Source organism: Python bivittatus, unplaced genomic scaffold (assembly GCF_059951505.1).
Source record: "Python bivittatus isolate LINGU-HERP-01145 unplaced genomic scaffold, Pbiv_v1 ctg000090_np1212, whole genome shotgun sequence".
NCBI lineage: Eukaryota > Metazoa > Chordata > Lepidosauria > Squamata > Pythonidae > Python > Python bivittatus.
In genome coordinates this window covers 5,495,614-5,522,273 of record NW_028277046.1, presented here as the reverse complement: position 1 = coordinate 5,522,273, position 26,660 = coordinate 5,495,614, and the positions used below count along the sequence as shown (strand labels likewise).

The following is a 26,660-nucleotide window of genomic DNA, read 5'->3' as shown; positions in this document are numbered from 1 at the left end:
ACAGGCAAGTTTAGTAACCAGAAAGTTTGGCATTTATTGTCAGGGGTTTCTTCCTTTGAAACAAAGAATGATCATACCCCGTTTGCCCCCCACCCCACCGAGAAGCTTCAAGAACGTCCCTGATTCATAGAGAAACCCGTTTGGTACATGGTCATACGAAAGGAGGGGAGAAAAAACACCACCGTTCTTAAGGGAGGATTGGGGGGGGCAATCCAACTGCAGAACCCCCTTCTCCAAGACAGGACCACAGGAGGGGACAACTAGCCCACCGTGGAAAAGGGAGCCAGCGTGTCATGCGTCGTGGCGGGGGGAGGAGGAGGAGGAGGAGAACAGGTTGGCTCAACATGTATGGAAGGTTTGGCACTGGTGGGCGGGTGGAAGCGACCCCCTGGAAGGGCCCAGCGTCCGAGGCTCCCGACAACTTCTCCGTGCCCTGTCGAAAGCTCGTGCCCCTAGCCCTCTGCGCCTCTGAAATACAGAGGCACTGTCTGCGAAGAGAGGGAAAAACCACACACGCGCGCGCACACCCCTTTGGGAGCAAGCTTAAGAAACGCTTCTGGCAAGAGCACAAGTACGTGGTTACACCCCCCCAGAAAATAGGCTAATATACAGAATACAAAGTACAGTTTGCACAAACACAGTAAACATCTCCATTCCAAGAGTCAGCTTTTATCAAACACTTGGGCAACCCCAAGAAAGAGGAATGAGGTTTGGGGTGACAGCTATTGCTCTAAATCAGCCTTCTCCCCCCCGATTCACGCCCCCCCCCCCGAGGGTGGACTCTGCACATGGCTCCGAATGAGGTCGCGGCAGTCCGTGGGCCTGTTTTAAAACGATAAACACGGTTTTGTTCTTAAGTGGCTCGGCGAACGTCCAGAAAGGGTTTCCGGCTCAGGCGGCTTACCAGCCTCCTGCCCGCTCGTGCCAGTGAGGAAGCGAAGCCCAGCCTGGTGGCGATGCCCAGAAGCTGTGCTGCTTCTAAGTGGGGGGAAAAGAAAACCGTTGCTTCCGTTCAGAACCACCCTCCCGCTACGGGACCAGGCTGAGCTTGTTTTAAGGGACTCCCCAGGACCGCCGGGCCTGTTCGGAAGACACGCAAGAGAGTCACGCTGGAATCCCGGATTGTTATCTCGGCTTCGTCCCAGAGACGCTGGGAGGAACCCAGGCGGGGGGACTTCTGGGACGCGCCCCTGGCATGGTGTCTCTGCGTCTTAAGTCATTTCCCCCACGTGCTCCCCAGTAAGAAAAGCGCGATGCTGACTTTGAGGAACGAATCTCTGAGCTCATCAGGGCATTTCACAGGGGCTTAAACTTCAGAAACAGGACGGCTTCCTCGCCATTGTTTGGACTGAGATTAAATTATAAAGTCCTGGGAACAAGGTATGGTTTCTTTGGACATTTTATTCTTTTTTTTTTCTCTTTTTAAACAACATGCATTCATGAAGTACGCAGAAGGCTCTCTCCGCGTTTTGTACAAACCCAGTTTGCTTAGGAATTTGACAGATCGCCATCACCCTACTAACAAGCAAAGAAAAACTGTTAGCTTCCACCCCCCTTTAAAAACCCATGAGGAAACAAGATTGGTAAGTCTTTAAAAAGTGTCGCTCGGACACGGCCTTAGGAATACAAAACAAAGTATTTACAGCCTTACGGAAGGGGGAAAAGGTGGTCGTCAAAGTACGCCCAGCAGCCCCACCGCTGCTTTTCCTGATGCGCTTGGCATCGCTCCGGACGCCCGCCTTCAAGGCAGTGCCTCCCTGCCCACTGGGTCAGTGCAGCCAAACGAAGCCGCGCCGGACGCTGCCAACCGCAATTACGTGCCTGCCCCGTTCACCCTTGAATCTTGCACTTGGGACACCCACCCCCCCAGTCTCCAAACAGTGAAGACAAGACCCTAACTACAGGCCGCATACAATATTGACGATCACCACCTTCACCATTACTACACCGTATCATCCTAACTTTATTCTTATGCAAATCTTTCCCACCTCCCTTTGACACCTACAAAAGAAATGCAGCTTCTTCTACGCGACAAGTGCCCAGGCCATCCACGGGGGTCGAAAAAGTCAAGATGGAGGCCGCGGAGTGAAATTCCCCGCCCCGTGCACGTGAAGGAGGAGAGGGGACGTGATTGTGCAGCCGGCATCTTGAGTTTTTGGGACCCCCGGTGGAGAGTGGCGCAGGGGCCATCTAATTCCAGCCAAGAGACAGACTGTCCTTGAGTGCCCTACGCCAAGTGGCAGTGCCTTCCTCACCCGGTTGCCCCCAGCGAGAACCAGCCCTTGACCATGCCCACCCCCTCAAACCCGTATTCACATGCTAGTCATTAAAAGCGTCAACACCAAACCATGCTTCTGCGCTCAAAAATAAAATAATACAACACACGACCGAGCAGCAAGGAAACAAGAGATTCATAAGCTGCCCAATTCTGCGGCGACGGAAGAGCAAATTCTCCACCGCCTGGCAGCTAAACAACTGTGAAATCTGACAGATGTTCAAGGGCACTCGGAGGCGTCTGGCTCGGGGAGGCATACTGCTCATCTTCCGCAAAGCCACCAACTATAGCAGCCACAATTAAACCCTGGCTCCGTGACCCCAAGGCATACTTTTAGGAAAGGACCGAGAATCAACCCTTAAAGAAATAAAAGAAGCAGTAGTGGGCGCTTCGTGTTTAACCTACTCCCCAAAGGATGAAAGAAGACAAAGGAATGCAACTTTGGCTAGAAAACTTGTGGAGGAAAAGCACTTTGGAACAAGAATCACCCCCCCCACCCTGCAAAATAGTGTCTGATTGCAACAAGCTCCCTGTGTCGTGGGGAAAAGTGCTCTAGGCAGCCCGTCTCCGGAGGGCCCCTCTTGGCGCAGCGGCCGCTTGCGCGGGACCGAAGCCGCGTGGCTCCTCAGGCGAGTCTCAACACCAGGCCGAGTGCAGAACGGTGCTCAGCTGGAGGGGAACTGCTAGCTGGCGTTCGTTGTGGACAGGGGGTCTTCCCAACCGACCCCAGCCCTGCCACAGTTCACATCACAAGCCAGCCACCCACAAAAGCCCAAGCGATTAATTGGCAAGCGGGTCCCAACACACGCATTGCAGCCACCGAACATGAGCGGGGGGTCTGGGGGCGGGAGCAGGGGCCTCGCTTCCCTTTTCAGTAGGGCTGCGTGTTTGGGGTAGCGCGCCGAACTCTCCTATGTGGCGCTTGCACCCCTTGTCCCCATGTAATACTTAGCATCAATGAAACGGAAAAATGAACGGCATCTCGGGCGTCAGGCTCCCGGTGTGGGGGCTCCCTGCCTGCTGCACCCCATGGCTTCCCTCCTCATCACCCGGAGCCCCCGAGCCCAGGAACCACACGCCCGACACTCGGGGGAGCAGCAGAGAAACGCAGCCTTCTGGCCGCGCGAGGCCGGAGAGGGTCTTCCAAAAAGCAGAACCGAACCGGTCCCGGGGCCCGGCCAGGGATCCCGAACGGATGAGCGCTCGGCTTTCCTCCTGGGGGAGGAACCCAAGTGCAGCAGAGGCCCAGATGTGCCGCGCAAGTAAGGCGAGCAAGCGCTTTGCTTTTTTTTGTTTTGCATAGTAGTTAAAACCGTGACCATCCTTCCCACCTGCTGTCCTCGCCCTGCCCTGGGCTCCCAGGAATTCCAGGCCCTGGCACCTCGGGGCCAGGCCTTGGGTGGGCCGCCCCAGGGCACCGGCTGCAAAGAAGGACGCGGCCTCGGCCGGAAGCCTCTTCGGTCCCCCCCTCGCGGCAGAGGCGCCCGCCCCTGCGAGCTTGCCTTCCATCAGAAGCAGGTGGGCGGGCCGGGGGAGCTCGGAGGGCTCAGCCTGGGCAAAGGCACGGGTAGAATGCAGTTTTTCGGTTTGTCACATTTGTCGTTGACGGAACAGTACAAAAGTTTACAGCACCAATCCTGAGATGACGCGGGAGGCGCGGGAGACCGAGCCTCTGGGAACGCCGGCCGAGGACGCTGGAGTCCTGGATCCCTCATGCTGCCCGTTTTCAACTTTTGTCCAGGTTTAGTTTTCTGTTCTCCCCCCACCCCCTTGGCCCCGACACTCCGGCGTTCATCAGCTGACCATCGGCTCAACGTCTGCTTCTCTGTCAAAGTCATCCTGAATCTCATCCGTGTTCCCTGAGTCGCTGCTGGCGAGGGAGCTGGGAGACGGGGAATTCCTGCAGGAGGGAGGAGAGAAGGGGTCGGGCTTGGGCCCTTGCCACCTGCGCCTCGGCTTACGGAAGGAACTGAGCCGCAAGCGCGGGACCAACCTCCCCCTGCCGCCCTCCCACGCCCGCTGGGGGGCTCTGGGCAAAGCAGGGCAGCGCAACCCTCCTCCCGCCCGACCTTTCAGCAGAGCCCTTGATCAGTCGCCGGCAGGTCTCCATCTGCACATCCAGGCCCCGCTTCATGCTACACATCTCCATGTACTCGTGGAGGTGGCGGTTCATGTCGCTCTTGGCTGTGGCCAGTTCCAGCTGGGGAAAGGCAGAAGGACGGGCCGTTAACCAGGAGCCCGCCCTTCTTAAGGGCCGGGCCCGAGCCTTGGCCAAGCGGTTCTCGTGCCTGAGCAAGCCCGGCGCGACTCGGGCTGCGGGCAAAGGTCAGCGCTTCGGAAGACAGGAACTTGCTTCGTGGGTTTTTTTTTTTTTTACCTCAATCTGTCCTATCGTTTCCTGATATTCTTTGTCTCTGGTTTTGAAGAAAGACTCTGTTTCGTGGATCAAGTTGCCCAGGTTCTCCTCTTGCTGAAAGAGAAACCCAGACGCAGCCTTAGGGAGAGGCAAGCGAGCCAGGCCGCCCGCCGGGCCCCAAGCAGCCCACGCATGAGAGGCGCCTCTCTGCAGGCTTCATCCACCGGCTCCTCAGGTGCTTCCTCGGGGTCCAGGCCTGCACGTGTCCCTTTCGGGAGGGAACCGCCAGCCCCTCTGAGGTGGAGCAGGCCCCACGCCTGCCATCCGCCTCTCTCGCAACATTGCTGCTACGTTCAGGTCCAACGAACGGGACCCTACCTTGGCCGGCCTCTCAAAATGCTGAGCTAAGCCCAAAGTGTTCTCGAGGGCAGCTGTGTGGCCTGAGCCACTGCGACCTTGGCTTGGCTCTGACTGGAGCCAACCATCAGTTAAGGAGCCAGACTTAAAATTAAACCATCACCGTGTCTGCTGGCAGAATGAGATTAATATTTAAACGTTTGACCTGGCTAACAGCAGTTCTCCAACGAAAAGTGGGCTCGTGCCACCCCCACCAGAACCCGAGCAAAAGGCACCAGCGAGAGGACCCCCCAAAGGCAGCTTGGCTCAGTAGAGCCATACGCGGGCCGCAGACCGCCGTCCCTGCTGGGCGGCGAGGGAGCCGCTGCGCGACTCACCTCTCCTTGGAGTTCGACGGTGGGGTTGCAGTTGGTGAAGTCCTCCCACAGGAGCAAAGTGTCTTCGTTTTCTTCCCAAGTCAGGCTGTCACAGTCGTCATCAAAATCAAAGGTCTCGCGCCTGCTTGGAGATATGCCCCTGTGTTACAACTCTTGCTTCGCCGGCTTCAAAGGAAGCCCGGGGGCTTGCTGGTGCTAGCAAAGACGGGCTTTGTAACCAGACTTTTTCCAGCCCCCGCCCCCCCCCGTCTGCCTTTCCTTCCGCTGCTCAACAGGCTGGCCCTGCTTCAAGAACGGCTCCACAGTTGCCCTCTAGGGGGCGCACTGCGCTAACCTACGGCCCTGCCTTTTCTGCTCAAGCCGCCGTGCCCGAATCAAGTGCCAGTCTGCCCTCCACACAGCCCAGAAGGGGAGCAATGCTTGTCCGTGTTTGCTACTGGCTGCTCTGTCTGTCTGTCCGTCCGTCCACCCACCCTTCCTCCCTCCCTTCCTCTTTCTCCTTCCTTCCTTCCTTCCTTCCTTCCTTCCTTCCTTCCCTCCCTCCCTCCCTCCTCTTTCTCCTTCCTCCCTTCCTCTTTCTCCTTCCTTCCTTCCTCTTTTTATTTCCTTCCTTCCTTCCTTCCTTCCTTCCTTCCTTCCTTCCTTCCTTCCTTCTTTCCTTCCTTCCTTCCTTCCTTCCTTCCTTCCTTCCTTCCTTCCATCCATCCATCCATCCATCCATCCATCCATCCATCCATCCATCTCCTCCCTCCCTCCCCAAACCAAGTAAAAGGCATTCCAGGGAAAGAATATGCCTCCTGTCGGGGAGTAAATGCCACCAGGGTGGTTCCCCTCCAAAAGATATCAACGTGACACTGGGCCACTGTATGCCAAGACAAGCCCCGCTTCAGAGAGCCGGAAAGCCTGCAGGGGTCAAGAGCTCAACGCCAAAGCCTCCAACTGGCCATGCTGAGCCCAGAGGGGCTGCACACACAGACCCCCCCCCCCACTCTCTGGGAGAGATGCTTGCCTCCTGAGCTCACCGCCTTCCCAGCAGCACAGACAGAAGGCAGGAAGTTGAGGTCAACCCGAATCTTACGACAAAGAGAGTCGAGCCCAGGCCACTTTTCCCAACTGGGCCAGGCTGCTGATCCCTTTTCAACTTCTGAGAAAGCCACGCTGGCTTTGCAAACTCAGCCCCCTCTTACTCAGGGAAGAGGAGCAGGAGGAGAGCTCTCTTCCTGGCGATGGGCAAGATGGGCTCTTCTTCGGGATCAGAGCCAGCCTGTCTCGGGAGGCTGTGCCAAGAAAAGGGGCTTTGGGGTGGGGCTTCCTGGAGAATGCGGGGCCTCAAGTTTCTCTGGCCAGAGCCCCCAGATTCTGGAGAAAGCAAAGCCTCTCTGCCACCTAACTGGACGAGCCAGGGTGGTCCCCAAACCTCTCTGGCCGCTCAGGTACTCACAACTGATTGAACATCCTCTTCATTTCATCGGTGATGTTCAGAGAGCAGCTGACTTCCTCCTCCGAGAAGCGGGCATTGTCTGTGTCCTGCTCGGGCACGTCTTCTTCTGACGTGAGCCTGCGCTCTTTCTTCTTGGAGGCCACCTTAAGTGGAGAGAAGGGCCATCACTGGCAGCCTCGCCCGAGCTGCTGCACCACGGCCGCGAGAGGAGCAGGAAAAGACAGAGAAGCACTCGGGAGGGGAGAAAGCTCCCGAGCGTCACGCTCCCTTCCCCGGGACTGGCGCACACAAGCCACACAAGAGTTGTTAAGTCACAGGCTGCAGGGAAGCCGAGGGGCGGCGCGCAGCAGAAGCAAGCCACGGGCCTTGGCGACTCAGCCAGCCATGCAGAGGCTCAAAGGAGGACGCTTAAGCAGCTGGGGGGGCTCGGGGCGAAAAGCTGCAGAGTAGCAAGCACCTCGCAGGAATCGTCTTCTTGGCCTCCACTGAACGTGGTGGTGGCGGCGGCAGGGCCTCTCCCTGGGAGAAGCCCAACCCACGGCCGTGTCCGTCAGCCGGCAGAGTTAAATCAGGCCCCGTTGGCCGGGAAAGGGGGCTATGCAGAATGGAAATCAGAGGAAAGAGACTGGAAGTGCCAAACGGTTAGTGTCAGACCCCCCCTCACCCAGAGGATGAAAAGTCGGCTCATTCGCGACCGTCAGACATCGAGCGTCGTTCAAGTGAGCAGGCCCGAGGGTGGCCAGACTCGAGCAGCTGCTGTGATTCTGGGGTTGCCTCCTGCTCCTGACAGCCTTGGGGTGCAAGAATTCCCCACCTCGAACATCAGGGGCAATCAGGGTCCCTGGGGGGACCCAGCCCGCAGCTTCCTCCCGGAACAGCCTCGGAGCCAACGGGTGGCTCGGGCAGCCACCCACCGGCTCACGGGCTCTCCCTGAAGACGGCTCGAGGCTTGGCTTAATCTAACTTCCGCACCTAGCCAGAGGTCTGGTGGTTAGTTTCTGAGTACAGCCTCCTGACAGCTATGCTACTCCTCCTAGGCGTCTGCGGGTGTCTTCTGAACCCTGCCGTGAAGAGGGGAGGGGGTCAGCCTCTTCGTGGGGAAGACGGCCCCCCCCCTCAGCCGGACTGTGACTCCTGCTTCCTCTCCCTAACACAGCTATGTCCTCCGCCGGACGGGACGAGCCTAATCACCTGGAATATCTTGGAAACGTCTTCCGAGTTGCGCTGCTGTGCCACATCGCACAGCTTGGCTGTGATATCGATTCGCCGGCAGATGTCCATGTCTACTTTCATGGCTTTCTCTTGGATCTTTGAGTCCAGGTCTGTCATAGGCTGCGGGAAGGACAGCAGGGGGATTACCTTCCATGCATACGGTTCAGAAGAGCAGAGGAGATCCTCGGAAGGGTCTCCTGCAACAGAACCCGCCAGCCTTCGCACAAACGCCACCTCTTCTCCAGGCGTTACAAATAGTCCACCGGGAGCAGCGTGGAGAGAAGGGGCGCAAGAAACTTTCACCTCGAAGGCTCTCAGCCCTAGCTGCTCAGGGGGATCTGCTGTGGGCTTGCCCAGGAAAAAACCTCTACGGGGGATCCGGGGACTATTTTAAAGAGAAAGTCAACCCAAGAAACTCGCCAGTCCGCTTTGAGAGAAAAACAGCTTCCTCTTCCCTATGGGCCACCCGCACGAGAGGAAGAAACCTGGCCCATTACGTTCCTTTGGGCAGGAATGGGGGTTAAACTTGTAGGCGACGACAGCCCGGCCCTCGTTCGATCTGCTTTCGCTTCCTAACGGGGTTCGGGGTCCACACCAAGTGGATGAACAGAAGCGGCTTTGCCAAATGTTCTGTCTTTCTGCCAAGATGACCCTCAAACACCCCAAAGGCTCTTCTCTTCAGCTAAGATGAAGGATTAAGAGTCTTGGAGTCAAGGCCAACGAACGAGGGGGGGAAAGCCCACCGCAGCAAGGTCCAACTCCGTCTGCCGCAGGTAAACAAGGAAACCTGACATTCTGTCTAGGGCCAGCAGGTCATGCTTTCGATATCCGGCCTGCAGTACTTTGAAAAAAGTTTCCACAAAGACCGCCTGAAGATGGACTGAGCAACTCGGGCTTTCGAAAACAGAACCAACACTTGAAACCATGCCAGATAGCTTTCTAAGCCTGCGCTCTGGCTTCCTTTCAAGCACAGCTAGGAAAAAACTAGACAGGTTTCACAATCCCAAAACATGGCTCCTCTAATGCACGTTAAGCAACCCTTGTTCACAAGCTTTCCCGGCTTTGTGCAGCTAATTGAGTGTGGCTGTGGACACCACACCTCAGCGAGGCCTTCCCTTCTCGCAGAACGGCACAAGCGGAGGCTGCCTTGCCGGAGGGGTCAGAAAAGCGCTGCGTGCCCCAATGGTGGGGGGGACACGTGCCTGGCCTCTCCATGGCTACCTCAACACGCTGGTTTTCAGGGGCAGAAAGTGGGACAAGATGCTTTGGTCATGGACTTCTCCCCTGAAAACCGAACTGAATTCTAAACGCGGCCAGGGGAACGGGAGCACGGGAGGGTTGAACGAGGCGAGACCGCATGCCAGAAGGAAACCCAAACTCGATGTGTTCGGAACCCCTGAATGAGAAAGAGGGGGGGCCCTCTTCCTTCCTGCACCTGGGCTCCAGCCTCTTCCCGACCCCTGTCCCCAAAGTGGCACCCCAAGAACCCAGGAGGTCGTCTGAGCCAGCGCAGGGGACGGGAGTGCGTCAGCCTTGTGGGAGGGACACAATCTGCTCTGGAAACGCCATGCGGGGCGGGGGGGCTCTTTCAGAGGCTGCCCCTCGGGCCCGGCACGGCCAGCCGCCGGGGAGACGTCGGGGTTGTGAGGAGAGCAGCAAGTTAATGCATCGGCACCAACCGGATGGGAAGCAGGGCGAGGGCGAGCGGGCTGGTCCGATGCATTGGGTCATACCAGGCAGGCAATCTACTGACTACAAGCAGCCCTCAGCGATCTCGTCCCTCTCTGTCCTTTGGCGGCGTCACAAGAACGACCGCTGGGCTTCGGGGAGGCAGCGCAGCCCGGCCCGCCACGACCGCCTCGGGCACTTACGTCACTCATCAGACCCTTGAAGACCACCAGTTCGGCCTTGAGCCTCTCGATCTTCTCGTTTAACTCCTCCTGGAGAGCCTCGGCTTCTTGGGCTTCCTAAAGGGAGGAGGGAGGAGAGACCCCTTGGATGCAAACTCAGGAATCAGACCCAAAGCATTATGATTAGGACTAACCTTGATCCCGCAGAGCCCACAGGCGCACGAAGCAGAGCACGAGCCTCTCTCTAATCTACCACCTGTTCCCAACCTGGTTACACCTTGCGGAGGGGCTACAACCCACGGATTTCTTTCTTGTTTTTAGGAGGGCGGCCACACCTTTCCACCTGTCGCTGCTGGCAAAACGGCCCTGCTTTCAATCTGCAGTGAGTCCGCCCAGGTTTACCAAGCTCTCTCTGCGATGCCCGACTGCAGACAGGAGGGACAAGCCCAACTCGGGCAGCAACGACGCCTATTTTTCCACCCAACCCTCCGTGGGGTCAAGAAAGAGGGAAGGGGAGGATGCCCAGGGCTGCCAGACGCTGCTCTTCTTTCGGTGAGCGGAGCCCAGTCCCAGAGGAGGAATGGCTTCCAGTTCCTGGCCAGAGCCAGGAAGTCAGGCCCCTGCGGACAGCACGGAGGGCGCCTCGTGATGGCTGCAGCTGACCTGCTCCCTGGTGCCCTGACCGAGGCCCGGCAGCCCTATGGGATTCCCTGCTCAGGGGGCTCCGTTGCTTTTCTTATCCCCCGAGGAAAGAGGCTTCCGCTCCATCTCCAGCACAGAGACTGGAATCCCCAAACACCCAGAGGTCCCGTCACGATGACCAGGGAGCAACCACCAAACGCCTCAACGGGAGAAAGCCCGGCCACTCTTCAGGCCCACCTCTTGCAGCGTCTCTACCACCGACTCCAACCGCATCCGCTTGGCCAGCTCCTCCTCCCACCTGAAAGAGAAGTGAGCAAGATTAGAAAGAGGGGAAGGCAGAGCATTTCATGCTTCCTTCACAGGGCCTGAACTGTGAAGTTTTTCAGCCCACAAACATTTGAATCGATCAAGTTTTATTTAGGGTTTCCTGGGTGGGTTTCCTTCCTTCTCTCACGCAAAAACCAAGCTTATCCTTTTGGGGGTGGGGGTGAGGAGCTCGACCCCAATTCTGAAATGTGCTCAAAGGGGCTGGCTTTCCTTCGCGGCCATGGGTAGGAATACTCAGCAGAATCCAGAATTTCGCTTTCAAGTCAAAATCAAAATACCAAACTGAGTTTGCTAGAAAGCCTGTCAACACCGCTTTCGTTACATCAAACCACACAACCCCCAAAATGTGTCAAGGGGATTTCAACTCCCTTCTTAGTTTTAAACGGAAGTCTGCCGCTGCCTGGAACCGTAGCTGGCCGAGACGCCTGCAGGAAGTCTCCTGCCGTGGACTTCCTCAGCCAGGTCTCTGCCGCGTGTGGCCTCGAAGCCTCCAAAAGTTCCAGGTCAGGTTGGCAGAGACGTTTTGCTCCTCTGACCCCGCGCGTTCAGAACCCAGTTCTGTGCCAAGGGGACCATTTCAGAAGGGAAGAACAACAGTGGCGGCTGTGTCATTATGTGCACCCCAAACCCTTCACAGACTGCCTCCGAATGTGCTGGTGGGGCTCCCCCCCCAACACCATTGCGAAACAAGACGGCCAGGTCCATTTTTACATCTCTTCTCTCTTTCCTCCCATCCCTAATAAGCAACTGCTCGCTTGAGCAGAAAGTGGTCCAGCAGAAGTATTTCTAGCCTTGCTTTTCACCACCGGCTGTTTATAGGCCGACTAAAATACTGACCCTGGAATTTGTTTTTAGCCTGAGCGATCTGAGACTTCAACTCCAGTGACCCAGCGCATGCGTTGCTGGACACGCAGCCGTGAGGCCTTTTCCAATCTTCTCCTGCCTTTCGATCAGGAGGAAACAGCTCAGGAACCGAACGGCCTCCAGCCACTTGGGCGGAAAGCGTGCCCCTACGGCTAATGCCCGAGCCCAGTGACCCAAGGGGCAAAGACACCCTCCCCAGCCCTTGGTCCTTCTGACCAAGGGGGGAATCAGCCGGCAGGATGCTTGCTGACCCCCATCACGAGGTCCCAGCCCAGTTAACTGGCTTTCCAAGGAAAGAGGTTCCAATAATACCAGTTCCCCTTACTTAGGGAAGACGGAGGCATAAAGGGGGTGGGCGCTTTACCACCTGAAAGCTCCCTGCCCTCGCTGGTATTGATGGCGAGGCCGTCTTATTTATATCCTCTTGACAGAGAACGGCTCGCTTTGAACAAGAGCCAAACGCTGCATTTTGCTAATGGGAAGTCAGGGTGCCCCATCCGTTATGAAAATAAACAAAAAGGGAACGTATCTCTGGCTTCGACTGCTTCTCCCATGACGCTGGATTCCACACGGGGTCCCACGTGAGTTTCCCAAGCGCGCTTCTGCAAAGGGCAGGCCTGCTGAGCCCCCCCCGAATTGGGGGGCCCCAGATCCTGACACCCCACAGCCCGAGGAAGCGCAGTGCGTGACGCGGAGGGGGGCCAGGGAAGTCGGGGCTCCCAGCTCCCCCTTCTCCAAGCGCCACAAGGACCGGGGATGCTGGGCCTGGAGGCGATCCAAGCGCCCTGCTCTCAAGGTGCCCGAGAGATGCTGAACCAGCAGCCCTCCCCGCAGACGTCTCCTTCTCCCGAAGCCAAGAAAACGCCCGCCTGATCCATTAGCTTCTCCTCGGGGGCAGGCTCAGGGAGGCCGCTGCGTTTTAATTTTTCCTCCCGCAGGCCGGGGCGGGGGCGAGGCTCCCCTTCCTCCTCCGGGCAACCCCACCGCCCGCTCGCGTTGCGGGCGGAAGCTGTTCCGGCTAGACTCGGCTCAGACGTCAGCCCCCCCCGCCCCCAAGCCCGGCTGCAGCCGGCAGGATGTGCGAGGCCAGAGCGGGCCAAGAAGAATAAACGGTCTGCAAGAAGGCCGTTAGCGGATGAGTCACCGCTACTGGGGCTACTGGGATCCTGTTTAAAAAAGGCCCGACTCCAAAATATTTTAACCCCAGTCTGACCCACGCCCTCCTCCTGTGCCCCAGGCAGCCGTGGAAGAGTGCCTGGCTGCTACCGACGTTCCCACGTTCGCTTCTGCAGCTCCTGGGAATCGCTGGGCCAGGCAAGGTCAGCCAGCCAGCCCTTCGCCCGGAGGGCCCCGTCACCGCAGCCTCGCCCTCCTTCCGGCACCAGAAGCTGCCTCTGCGTGGCTGGGCGAGGGAGAATCCGGACGTGGCCCAAAAGATCCACCAAACGACACAGGAGGGGAACCGGTCAGGCCGACAGAGCCCTCCTGGCGCAGGGGCAAGCCGGTGCTTGAAATGCATCCTTTTCAGGCCACAACAGGGTTTCCTTCTGTGTCGGCTACGGGGCTCTTTAAGCTTAACTCTTGCATCATTAGGCCATCTCGGGGGGGGGGGGAACCTGCCTGCTTACCCCACCCCAAAGCTCGCCACAGCCTGCCTTGGCTTTGTGAGTCCCCGAAAGGGAGGCCAGGTGCCCACACCCCACCTTCCCCCAAACTGGAAGGGAGAACCACACTGCTACGCTTCTCAAGAGAAAGGCTGGACGGGAACTGGGTACCGTTGCTTGGGGAGCTGGGGGGGTGCCAAAAAGAGGGAGGGGCTCTTTTGCAACAGCATTGGGCCACCAAGGTACCTGGCACCCCTCCCTTGGCAAACTCTCCTTCCTGGACCAAGTGATTCCCGAAGACGCCTCCGCTGCCAAAGAAGGCCCACCGGATGCTTGGAGGGACGCCCGTCCGGGCCCCTGCCTCTCCCCTGAAAGCCCCCAGCAGGAGCTCCCCCACCATGGGGCTAGCCGGTTCAAGCTTTGGAGGGCGAGAAGCAAACGGGAAAGAGGAAGTGGGCATTAGGCATCACAGCCGGCTTGAGCGTCACACCCAGACTTGCTCACGGCTTCAAAGGGAGGCCGCAGCCCTCTGCTGTCACGAGCCCCACCAGCGAAGAGGGCAGCAGGAGGAACTCGGAGCCCGGGGTGGCAGCACAGCTAATTGCAGCAGGGCGGTGGCCCCGCTTCAGCCACGGACCGGAGACACGTGCTGCCACCGCCTGCCCACGGCAAGGGGCCAATGCGTCTTTCGGAGGCCCATGCTTTCCCAAGACCTGGCGGGCGCATCCCAAAGAACCGGATGCCCCACGTGCTCCAACCCGGCGCTGACTTTTTCCCGATTCCTCGTGGCAGCCCCACGCATGGCACCCCGCACCTCATGGATGCCCCCATCCCAGCTCTACCATCCCCTGTGGCTTTTCAGTTTAGGGAACATTCCGTTTTTTGTGTGTGGGGGGGGTTAGTCTGCTGACCCCCACCCTGGAGAAACTGCATTCTGGAAGGCAGCACATGAACATAAAAAAATAAAACAAGCCCATTTTAAACACCTCAAATAACTCCAACTCTAATCCTAAAACCAAAACGGTGCATCGCGCCAGCCAATTAACCAACCGCTTGTCCTTCAGTTACAGAATCCAGGAACGGCTGGGAAAATCAAGCTTGGAGGCCCCTCCCCAACTCTTTGCCCGCCCTAAGGGGGGCAGCGACAGGCGTCAAGGAAACGGTAGGGAAGGGGGGCACAACCATCACGTAAACAGCCCAGTGCCGGCCAGGCGCTGCAGAAAATAACTAGGGTGGGATACCCGCGAGGAGCCTTCGAGCTCTAAAACTCCACCCCAGGGAGAGAAAATGAAAAAAAAACCCTCGGAGGCTGGGACGACAGTATTTGGTTTCAGCAGCGGCCAACAACGTTGAACCGCAGGGGGACCTCCCTCCGCTGACCCCGGGAAGGCTGCCGATCAAAGACGGAGGTCACTCAGCAGACGACCAGCGTTTAAAGCAAAAGACCCACGTTTTTCCAGCCAGAAAAACGGCTTTAGATCCTTTTGGGAGGGGCCGGGAGAGGAGGAAAGGCAGTGCGAGGTGACACGGCGCTTCCCTAAATTGGCGGCGGCCTCCGAACCATCCTTAGGCAAGCAGGAAAAAAACCACCACCACCCTCTGAATTGTCGAAGATGCAAAAACAGGCTGCTCTACCCCATCTGCGCCAACCGAAAGGGCACGAGGCTGCTGGGCAGGTGTGCGAATCCACTCTTAAGTCGTAGAGGAGGAAGGGAGATAAACGTACAGCGATAACGGAGGACTGTGCCCAGAGTGGGCCAAAGCCCTTCTCCCCGGCTCTGCTGGCGTTTGCAAGGCAGCTGCTTGAGGAAGAGTTGGCTTTCCAAAACGCTGCGCGGCTTGAGAAAACCGAGGAACTGTTGCGCTGCAGGCTCGGCTCTCTGACTGCGTGTGCGTGTGCACGTGTGTGTGACCCACGCAAGCTGGCAGAAGAACTTGCCAGTTTCCCCACAATTCTGTTGAGGTTAAGTCTCTTCCAGTTGAGTTTACAGACCAGACACTTCAGTCCCGCTGAGCCCTGGGCTCCGATTAAAACGGAAAATTAAACGGTTCCTGAAGAGCTCCATGCAAAATGCTTTAATCTTAATGGGAACAGCCGATCTATTAAACCCTGGCTCATGCGCAGCGCCCTCCCAAGCGAAGAAGCGGTCCGGAGCTTGCCCAGAGAAACCGTCCAAACGGCGCTCCGGGGTTTCTGGCCGGGGCCTTTCCCGGCCCTCCCCGGGGAGCGAAGCGGGGGCCGATTCCCTGCGAGGGCGCCGCGCCTCTTCTTCCTCGGTTCTGGAGAGGGGAGAGGGGAGGGAAAAGGGCTGCGCTCACACGCACACGGGTGCCCCAGCCTCCGTCCCTCGGGGTTTGTGATGGCAACCAGCCAACGTGGGCACTCCTTCCTCAGCCTTCGGGAGAGAAGCCACGGCTTCTTTGGGTAGCAAACCCCGGCTAAGGCCTGGGGGGTCCTTTGTTTCTAGTCCAGCAACGTTAGCCACGCAATGGCGTCACCGGGCTGGGGGGGGAGCGCCTCCCGTTCTGTTTTGCGGGTGGCTGATCTGCTCTCACCAGTTGCCTCCGACATGGAAACGCACACGCTTTCCCCCCCGAAGGGGGATGTGACCCAGAGACCTCAGGGCTGTGGAATGTGTGGGTCAGGACCCCAGCGACTCCTGGGAGGGGAGCAGTGAGAAGCCTTGCAAGCCCCAGGAGGCGGGGTGGGGGTGCCTCGGCCCCAGACGCAATGGCCCCAGACACCTCCATGCAGGGAACGTGCAGGGCGCACATCTTAGCTGCGCACCCCACGGTTCGGCCTTAGATCTGAGCGGGGCACAGCCCACCGGACTGGCAACGGAGTGCTTTAGCTGACGGCGGGTAAAGATCCTGGCACCCTGGGCTCCCACGTCTCCTTCCCTCCCTCAACGCGAAGAAACTGCCCTGAAATCAAACACAAGGGTTGCAAGCCAGCTTCGGATCGCCTGGCACGTCCCAGACCCGGTGCCAAGGGACCACTTGCTGCAATCCGTAAATGCCCACCTCTATTCAGAACATTACGGGACGAGCCAATTTTAAGCTTTCCCGCAGATGGTTCTGTCGGAACGGCTGGCACACGATGCAGCTCCGTCCACAGGTCACAAGCCTGCTTGTGGGTCGTCCCGGGGACCTTCTCCCCTGCCCGTGACCCGTTCATTTGATGGGGACTTTGCTCTGGATCTGGATCCTCCAGGGCCCGCGGGGCATCGCAGGTCCAAGGCACGTTTAAGAGGCACACGGAAAGGCCCAGCAGATGCGGCTCCCTCCCCCCTCTGCCAAGAGGCGAGACGTGGCCTGGGCTCCCTGGAGCAACACAAACGTGGGCTGCCTGAGCACAAAGCAAGGGGTCCTCTGACCAGGGGCCCGGAGGGGCCACCGCCTTTGAAGCACCTTCCCTGCAGGGCTGCAGGGCAGCCCCGCGAGCCTTTGAACCAGCGCCGAGCTCCAGATTCAGCAGAACAAAACTGAATTCAGAAGCCACCCGGAGCAGGCCAGTTCTCAAAACAGATGTTCGCCTCATGGAAGGATTCAAAGCCACATCCGGCCGCACGGAGTTGCTCCTGGAGCGAAGGCTGGCGCGCCACAAGGGCAGAGTTAACAAAACTAAATCAGCTCCAGATGGGTTCCCCGAGAAAGGACTGGGGAAAGCGCTGAACGATTCATTATATCCGCAAGCCAATTTCAAATTGGTCCACGGGCGAGGGGAACTCTGTGCCACCTTTTCACTGTATATCAAGAAAGTCTTGCAGCGTCAGGCAATGTTGTTCAGTGGTTTAGAGTGCCAGCAAGAAGAAGGGCTGTTTATTTCTTAGCGCTTCTAACCATCTGTGTCCCTTTGCACGCTTTCCCCAAAGCGGCTCAAAAACCGCTTAAAAACGCAAACCAAAACAGCGGCTAACGTACAAGCAAGCGTATGATAAGTATGTTTACAGAAGAATATGTATTTCCACCCTTGAGGCAGCCCTCAAGGACCCAGGCTGAGCCCAAAAACTAAGGCTGGACCTGGTCAATACTTGGATGGGAGACCACTCAGAAATCCCAAGGTGGCTGAAAAATCCTCCCCTCTTGCAGCCACGACCGAGGGCTTTTCTACGTTGCCGAGAAAAGCTGCACCCTCACCTTTCACACCTTTTTCCAGAGCGACAGACGGCAGCCGCGCCTGTCCAGAACCAGTTCAACTTTTGCAACCAGCTCTCCTTTCGGCAGCCTAATTGCGCGGCCGCTTTTTGCTCCAAAAATATCCCTTAGCGAGAGGAATGTTAGCTGCTTTCGAATGATCCAAGTCATACTGGAAAAACAATTAGCAGCACAGCTTATGGAACATCTGCGGCAAAAAAGCCATTCTTTGCTTTCTCTCGCGCTGTCGTTATTATAACTGGAGGTAAAAACAGAGTTTTTCGGGCTCGCTTTTGAAAGCGGTAATTATTCTGGCAATCTGAAGAGCAGAGGATTAGCTTGGTGAAAAGAGCTCCAGGGTGCAAGATAATTAAATACAGAACTCACGTTTCAGAGAGCGTTTTTCTCGCCTGAGCAATATCTATCTCACCACATTGTAAGCTACCTGTCAGACTAGCTGCGTTACATTAATACTCGGCTGAATTTTAAGCAAGATTTCAAGGCGCTGAAAGCAGTCTGGGGAGAAGTCGGAGGTGGCTGGGCCGTGTCGCCACGCGAAGATGCAGGGAGCTACGGAAAAGGAGGCGCAGGACTGGCCTAATGCTGCCAGCTGGGCATGGGGTCAGGTAGACCGATATAAGACGTCACAAAAATCTAGCTGGTACGTGCGCACGCACGGGCAACCGTAAGCAGAGTGTGGGTTGCTGCAAAATTCAGACGTGAGCAGGCTCCAGAGTCTTAACGGCATAATTTTGTTGCAGAAAAGCCCCCTGGCACTCCTCCGCTTCCCCACAGGAGCAGGGGCCAGATTCCATGCCCTGGATGCCCCCAAGCAAGGCAAGTGGGCGCAGGCCGGAGCCCCACAGGTCTCCCCCCTTATTTGGCCCACCCCAGACCTCCAGCACGATCCCTGTTCTCTCACACAAGCACTGCCCATCCACACACCCTGCATAAAGCTGCCAACGCGTGAACCGTGGGCAGGAAACCAAACGTTGGCGGTTGGCGTCCCATCTGCTGGGCACGGGGGCCGTGTAATCATTCCACGCCCGTGTGGGGGACTCCCAAGAAGCCTTGGCAGGCTGGAAAAACACCCACACTCGGACGCTTCCCATTTAAATGCAAAGGCTTGACTGCTGGGAACCCGCTGGCAGACGCTGTGACCTCATTCCCTTCGCTTCAGGGTGACATTCGCTTACGAGGCTGCGAGGCTGAGCGGTAGCCCAGCATCCCCTTTGGGCCCCAGGGCCGGGCCAGCGAGGGGGAATAAAACTGCCCTGCCATCTAAAGCAACAGGCCATACGAAAAGATGACCGGTGCGCTGCTACTTCGCTGAAGGGGATGGGCAATGAACCCTTGGCACCTCCTTCGAGAGAGAGATGGCTCAGGGGTGGGTGATTGCACCTTATACCCGAACCAGTTTTGCTGGTCCCACAAGTGGGACTCCAAAGCCCAACCTGGTTTCAGAGTTTAACTTGTCAGGAAAGCAGCAAAGCTGCAGCGAACGCTAAAGCAATCATGGCCAGAGTGCGGTTTGATTTGCTCAGCCCCTCCTAAGGGAAGGGAAGTTTGGGAGGAGCGAAGAGGCTGCCCTGCTGGCTTAGGAAGAGTCAGTCTTGTTTTTTGTCTCGATTTTTTAATCCCGCCTTTCTTATTTTTGTAAATAACTCAAGGCGGCGAACATACCTGACACTCCTTCCTCCTCCTCCTCTTTTTCCCACCACAACAACCCTGTGAGGTGGGCTGGGCTGAGAGAGAGGGACTGGCCCAAAGTCACCCAGCCGGCTTTTACTGCCTCGGGCAGAACTCGAACTCACCGTCTCCTGCTTTCTAGCCTGGGGCCTTTGCCACTAGACCAAACGGATTTAACCACTAACTGGTTTAATGAAGTGGTTAACCACTAGGCCAAACTGTCTTGCCTCCCATGGGATTTCTCCCCGGCACCCTGCTTTGCATGCCCCTTGGATCCTAGGGCCAGCAAGAAGGATCCTCGGGCCACATCCTGATGCCAGCGATGACCGGCCCACAGATTGCCAGGGAAGAGAACCCGTCCAAGCAGCTTTCATCTGCCTCCCCCGGCGTGGGTTGCAGGCGGTAGCTGGCTCAAGGGGCAGGATGAGAGGAACCGCCCTGACGGGTGAACGTTTGCCACGGGAGTGCCAATGACCCTTTGAGACAGGCCTCCCAGAACAAGTCACGGCTGACTCAGGTCCGCCCAATACGGCAACCGGAGGGCAGATCTCTTGATCAACAAGCCAGGCACATTGTTAATGGAGACAGAACCCCATTCTCTCAGCTGCCCCCGCTGGTGTGGGTGGAGGAGACTTGGGGACGAGACTGTCAGAAGAGACGGTTTGCTGGGCCAAATTAATTTTACTCCCTCCCCTCAGGACTGGGGGGAGGGACACGATTCCCACACATTTTAAAGAGAAGAAAAATAATCAAGATGGCACCACAACAAAAGATTTGAGATGGACACTTGCCAGTTACCAGCCCTCGCGCAGGATCCAAAACAGCCATGTTCAGACAAGGGAGAGATGCAGGAGGAACAACAGATGCGCTGTCGTCCGGTGACTCGGGAAGGGTCTTCCGAAGGCTGCCTGGCGAGGGCTGGAAGGGCCGCAGCCCAAATCATGGCCTTCCCTGCACAAAAACTCTGCCCCCTCACATCTGGACTGTACGTTTCACAAGGCCCGTTCGATTTCAGGCTGAGCCAGTCGGGACAATAATCTTCATTCCCTGGCCCGCTCCCCAGAGAGTTAAGACGACACTGAGGAAGCCTTTTTGCTCCTGGAAGCCTTAGCGCTGGTCCACGGCCCGTGGAAATATAAAAAAACCAGGAATGTTGGCAGTGTCCCCACGAAGCCCAAGGAAGGGCAGTTGCCAAGGGCTGCGTCAGCTTCCTCCTGCTCCCTTCAGCGACAGACAGTCCAGTGCTCGGACCGCAGTCTCCAACCACTTAAGCCTATGATTATGCACTGTAAAGAGCCAGAAATATCTTCTCTCTAGGTTCTACTTTCCCTGTAATCTTCAGACACAACTTGAGCAAGACTGCTTGGCTGGCTCTACCTTCAAAACAAAACAGAGCTCCCTTCGAGGGTCACGGCCAAAGCACACAGCAAGCGTGCCACAAACGTATGGACCCCGTGCATTCCTGCTAGCCACGGGGCTTCCTTCCTTCATCAAATCCCTTTCGGAGAGGCCTGTGATCTCTTAGGCCAGCCTTCCCCAACCTGATGCTCTCTACGCGTGTTCGACTGCAGCTCCCCAAGTTCCCAAGCAGCATAGCTAAGATCCCTGCTACCTGATGATGATGGCATTTGAAGACACCAGCTGGGGTTCACTTACTTCCACCCCAGCCCCAGAAATGCACGCCTGGCACAGCCTCAAAACCAAGCCGTCTTCTCCCGTGCACCCCCACCCAAGACACTGGCCAGCAGTGGTTCTGTAGGCCGAGGGGCCAGAGTTCAGCCTGCCCTGCCGAGTCCTCTGCCCTGGCAAGCTGGTTTCGTGAGCTTTATGGCAAGGCCTCAATCGTATCTACCTGGGTATTCCGGGCCAACTAACACAACCTCCCCCACACCCTTTCCCAGAAGAGCCTGGCTAACACCTCTGAGGTTATCTGCGACAGCCCCTGACATCCTTAGCAATGTCCTTCCTCTGCTGGTGGCAGCCTCCCTGGGGATAAGCCCCAGAAGATGGCATCGTCCAGGGGGAATCAAAAGCCAGGAGCAGCCTGGGAGCCCCTTTTCTGACCTCCACGTTTTATGGAAAAGCAGATCTTAGGATTAGTCAGCAGCCTCGCTGGAAAAAGAAAAACTGCACCGAAGTTCTAAAAAGTAGGCATTTCTCTAGGGGTGTTGCTGGAGCATTCAATTAAATCAAGCCTTTATTACCATCAAGGATCGGAGCACCCCGGAGCGCTGAGTCAAAGCCTAACTGGGAGCTGTTTCAGCACACAGGAAGTGTTTATGGCCAACTTACGCCCCATCGTATTGGGGCGAGTCTCTTTTTACGGTGGAAATGGCCCTCTGGTTATTTGAAATAACTAGAACGAAATAACCCCCTAGTTATTTCACAGCAACCCACTGCATTATCTCCCTCCATTCAGAACGGATCATTTATTGTCTTTGACCATACTGTAATATTCCAAATGCACTTCAACATTTTCAAACATAAATAAACAGCTGAAGAACAGATTCTACTTTGTTCAGTTTAAACCACACCAATCAACTTTCCCCCCCAGCAGTCTTATTTTTCTAGAAGTTTTCATATTGCTTTCATTTTACAAGGCAACAGAAGTCAAATGTGGGGAGTTACTTCTTAAACAGGCACACCACATTGCATTATAAATGCAATGCAGATACCAAAAAAGAAAAAAAAACCCTCTGCTAGTACTTCCTCCGGATACAGTTCAGGAAATCCTAACTTTGCTGAAATGTCTTCCTGTTATCAGAAATCATTTATTTTTATCGGTCTCTGCTGGTGTAACATTTGAATCTTGTTACACCGATATTTTAGCTCAACAGTTGATTTAGACATTCTTCATAGATTGCTTTTAAGGGCATTTTTATTAAGATCCTTATCAAGGAAAAACAAGAGCCTGTCAGTCTTGTCATGCTTCGGCTTCAGCAGCAACAGCCTTTCCTCTCGCCAGCTGTACCAAATTTGGAACAAGCCCTGTCTCAACTGGACTTTATTAATCTGCCAAAATCAAAGCGCAACCTGGGGGAAAGCAATTATTTCCAGCTCGATGATGATTAACAAGTGGGTTCCTCTACACCGTGGCAAGGAAGCTGCTGGATAAACACTCCACCTCTCAACCGATTAAGAGAGTTGGGGAACCACAACACATTAATCTCCTCCCGCGCTGGGACTAAAGCTCCCGAAGGACGGCGCCCTCGGCTTTTGGGAGGAACTTTAAAAAGCAAGAAGTTTCTTCAAAAAGGAGAGAGAAGGACCCTTATAAAGGGGGGTTGAGACTAACCCAAGAGACCTGACGGCGACTTCTAAAACAAACTGCACCCAAGCCCTTATTCTGAGATTTATCAGCTCCCCAAGATGGAGGATCCAAACACACAAACACACGTGTTACTGTCCTCGATACGTGCGCATCCTTCCGATCAAACGCAGCCGCAGAGAGAAGCCCGGTCGAGTGGCGACTTCAACGAAGCGGAGGAGGACAAAGAAAGAGCACGTGAGATGCTTCATCAGACGCGGGCATTTGACAGAGCTGCGCGTTTTGGTCGTTTCACCCTCCCCAAATGCACCCGAGGAGGAGGCCTCAAAGTTAAAGGCCCCCTCCCCACCAGGGACTCCGGGGGTCTGGGCAGCATCGCACAGCCGTGGCTTCGGTGACGTTCGGCTGGGCCTTGCTGCTGTCCACCGGACACGCTCTCAAAGATGCCGGGAGGTGCCCGTGGGGCAGTGACCTTAGAGCACAAGGAGCAGATGGTGGGGAGGGGGGCTCTTCGCCTGGAGAGCCCCGTCCCTAGGCTCAAGAGTGGCCTTGGGCAAGGAGGCCATTGAAGGAGGCAACACAGAGATGCCTACAGAGACGGGGCTGGGTTCACAGAGCACTTATACCGAGTCTCGATGAATCCCGCCTAATTTACTCCAGGTTATACCTAAGGCTGGGAGAACATCAACCATTGTTACTATCATCCTTACTGATGAAGAAGCGCATGGCTGTGGTGGAACAGAATCTGGGGGATCCTAGATTGACCACACAAGCCTGGGGCAGAGGAAGAGAGCCTCAGAGATCAGGCTGAGAGCCATCAGCCCCCCGAGGGTCCCCGTATATCATTTGGCAACTGCAGAAGCTGTTCTCGTGGGTCCAACCCCCGACGCAAGCTTTTCTCTACCTAAATAAGAAGAGCAGCCCTCGCTTTCGCGACAAATACGTATAAAGCACATCACATACCTCCCATGGTTAGCGCACAACCCGGTTTGATGCAGCCCAGGCCTTGGATTTAACCCACCCAGTGACGACATGCTGAATAAGAAAGGGAGAATCCGGGTGAGGAGGAGGAAACCAAGCCATGCTCTGGATGTGCGGGAATCCATGCAATACTTCCTCCTCTGACGTTATATTTATAGAAGCCCCTTTTTGTTTTAAGGAGAGACTTATACACTCTGGCCTGACACAAAGCAGGACAGGAAACCTGGCCGGATTTCAAGGCCAGCGGAAGCCTCTTTTCAACAAAGGCTGACTCCGAGGGCCCTCTTGGGGCGAGAGGGGCAGGGGTCTCCCCACGTTCACGCCCCCGGAGCGGCACGCGAACCGCTCCGATCTGCCCACGCATGCACCGAGGAGTCAAAGGGGAGCAGAACCCACGCGGCCCATGTGCGGAGGGGCTGGAAGGAACGGGAGGCCAGCATTCCGCCCAAGCAGCCTGGCGCGGGTGCCACCTTTCCCCTGCAGCGCTCCCGGTCCAAATACCGCACCGCTGAGCTCGGAAGCCAAAAAGCAGGACTGACTCAGAGAAGCCCGAGACTGGCGCTCCGCGACCGAAAGCCCAGGCAGGAAACCAGATGTCTCTGGAATGCCTCGCCAGGATCCGCTTCGTGGCCAGACAGCGCTCGCCCCCCTTCTGCAGCAGACCCAGCGCTGTCTTCCTCCAGGGGCGGGGGACTTCTTCCCTCCCGCAGTCCCAAGCCCAGGCCCCGTTAAGGGCGATTCCCCATTCATTCCTCCCTCACTGCTCCCCCAATTTTCACCGCAGTGCCACTGGCTAATCTTTCTCCCCCCTCCCAACGCTTCCCTGCCCACCTTTTCCGGGGCAGCAACCCCAGAGGAGAGGAGAGGAGAGGAGAGGAGAGGGAAGGGAAGGGAAGGGAAGGGGCCCCACCCCCTGGACCGAAAAGGGGGCAATGCCTCGAGGCCTGGCTAGGCCTCTCCTCCTCCTCCTCCTCCCAGCTGTTCTGCCCCCTCCTGCCTTTCCCCAAGCCCCTTCGGGCCTGGGGCTGCAGGGAGGGGCCTTTCCAGGCCTCGCCCGGAAGCCGCCTCTCTTCCCCGAAGCCCCCACTTTCAGCTCCTGGCCAGCAAGCGGTCCCCAGCCTCCCCCCTCCGTCCCTTCTCCTCCGGGATGCGGGCAGAGGCGGCCAGATGTGCAAGCCGAGGCATCTCCCCTGCCTGCCTCCCCCCCCCGTTATCTTATCTCCGAGGCTCAAGCCCGCATTCCGAGGATGACTCTCCGCCCCAAAGTCCGGGGCTGCTGCTCCCTGCGGGGGACGACAACCGCCCCGCGCCCCGCCCCCCATCCGCCTCTGCTGGCCCCCCGGGACTCAGAGCCGCGCAGGGAGGCTCTCTCGCCATCCGGCAGGGCCGGGGGGGCCTTGCGGCCCGCCCCCTCCGCTCCCCTCCCGGGCCCCTGTTGGCCGGGGCTCCTTCCCTCCCCTCCCCTCCCCTCCCTTCCAGCGCAGGGAACGAGGCCCGGCCGCGACCCCGGCCCAGCCCGCCTCCCGCCAGCAGCGGGGAGGAGGGCCGCGCGGGAAAGGGGGCCACGCGGCGACCCACCTGCCCTTGTAGTCGTCGCGCTCGCGCTTGACTTTGGCGAGGACGTTGTAGAGGGCGCGGATCTCGGGCGTGAGCGTGTCGATCTGGACGCCGACGCCGTCGGGGTGCACCCAGGAGACGCCGGGCCCCTGCAGCGTCTCGAGCGCGCCGCCGCCCGTGCGCCGCACCTGCGTGTAGCTCCAGATGGTGCCGGGCAGGCGGCCGTAGGGCGGGGCGGCGGCGGCGGCGGCGGGGCCGGAGGGCGGCGCGGGGTCGGTCTGCACGGCCTGGTGGCGCGGGAAGCGGCGGTAGCGCAGGCGGCGCTCGAGCTCGCCCGGCTGCGCGGCCTGCAGCTGCCGCTCCAGCAGGCGGTTGCGGCGCTCCAGCTCGTGCACCTTGGCCAGGAAGCAGCGGAAGCGCACGTTCAGCCCCTTCAGCAGGTGCAGGTGCGAGCCCAGCTCGCTGCGCAGCGCCGCGGCCGGCGGCGCCCCGCCGCCGCCCTCCGCCAGGGCCGCCGCCGCCGCCGGCTCGCCCAGCATCATCGCCTCAGCGGACGGACGCCCGGCCCGCCGCGGCCCGGCCGTGCGCGCGCAACCTCCGCACCGCTCGCGCGCTCGCCGGCGAATGAGGCGGCCCCGCGCGGGCCGCGCCGACGCGGCTCGGGGGGCGGGGCCGGCGCGCGGCACGCCCCCGCCACGCCCCCCGCCGCACGTGCGCTGGGCGGGCTCCCGCGCGCAGGCGCCGGCCGCGGCGAGGGGCTCTCCGGCAGCGGGGCGGCGGTAGGGAGGCGAGGGGAGGGAGGGGGGAGAGACGGGGACCCCCACCCCATCCCTGTGGGGCCCCAGCGGGGCCGATGCGAGGGGCCTCCCAGGCTGGGCGGCCTTAAGAGGCGTGGACTTCAACTCCCAGGATTCCCCAGCCGGGAATCAGCTGCGGAAGGGGGGAAGCCCTCCGGTGGGGCCGAACTACATTTCCCAGCATCCCACTGGCCGGAGCGGGTGGCGGTTCGGCCGGTCTGGAGGGAGCCCGGGCGTGGGAACGGCCCGGGGGGCGCGCCGGGGTCCCCCAGGAAAGCCAGGCGGCCTCCCGGCAGCGCCGCCCTTGCTGGTGGGGAGGAAATTAAGAGGCTTTATTTGAAAAGACTTGAGCCTCGAACGGACCTTTGGCCGAAGTGATGACCTCTGGATGGGGGGCTGAGGGGGGAGGATAGGAGGGAGATGCCAACTGCGCGAGGGAAAAGGGCAGAAGCCCCAGTCCCGTTTTCCTTCTTTTTTCCTGTCCTCTTTTTGTTTCCCCTTCCATTCTTTTTTATGCTTTTATTGTACTGGGAAATTCTAACCCCAGAAAAATGTGTTTTTAAGAAAGGCGCTCTCGCCCGTGGCAACCCCACCAAGCTCCCGGCAGCGGCACCCTGGCCGCGTGCAAACGGGGTGCCACTTGGGGCAGAAGCCCCCCCAGCCCAGGTCTTTGCAGCAGGGCAAAGACGGATGGCCCTCGGGGCTCGTTCTGCCCGCTTCTCCCTCCCCGCCCACCACCTTCCCCTTGGCGCCTCTGCAGGCAGAGGGCGCAGATCTTGCCCCCCCGGTCCCCTATCTTGTTGGCTGCCCCCCCCAGTTGCACAGCGGCATCGTCTGCAGAAGAGGAGGTCCCCAGAGCCAGCTTCTCTGGCCTGAAGGCTACGCGTGGGGGGCACGTCGGGGCTGAAGAAGGTGCCCGCTGTGCT

At 58.1% G+C, this 26,660-nt stretch overlaps 1 protein-coding gene across 2 annotated transcripts; it reads right to left on the bottom strand.

Annotated features, from left to right (window-relative positions):
• Window positions 1–15: 15 nt before the first annotated feature.
• Window positions 16–25,581, bottom strand: IFFO2 (intermediate filament family orphan 2). Of its 2 annotated transcripts, XM_088136857.1 has the most exons (9): window positions 24,959–25,581; window positions 10,748–10,808; window positions 9,890–9,985; window positions 7,998–8,138; window positions 6,807–6,949; window positions 5,366–5,486; window positions 4,653–4,745; window positions 4,345–4,475; window positions 16–4,175 (listed from the first exon to the last, which is right to left on the bottom strand). In XM_088136857.1, exons 1-9 carry the CDS (start codon window positions 25,477–25,479, stop codon window positions 4,070–4,072), a joined length of 1,413 nt encoding a protein of 470 aa, XP_087992983.1. In that variant the 5' UTR covers window positions 25,480–25,581; the 3' UTR covers window positions 16–4,069. The 2 variants fall into 2 exon arrangements, with proteins under 2 accessions (XP_087992983.1, XP_087992984.1); XM_088136858.1 differs by lacking the exon at window positions 7,998–8,138.
• Window positions 25,582–26,660: the final 1,079 nt, after the last annotated feature.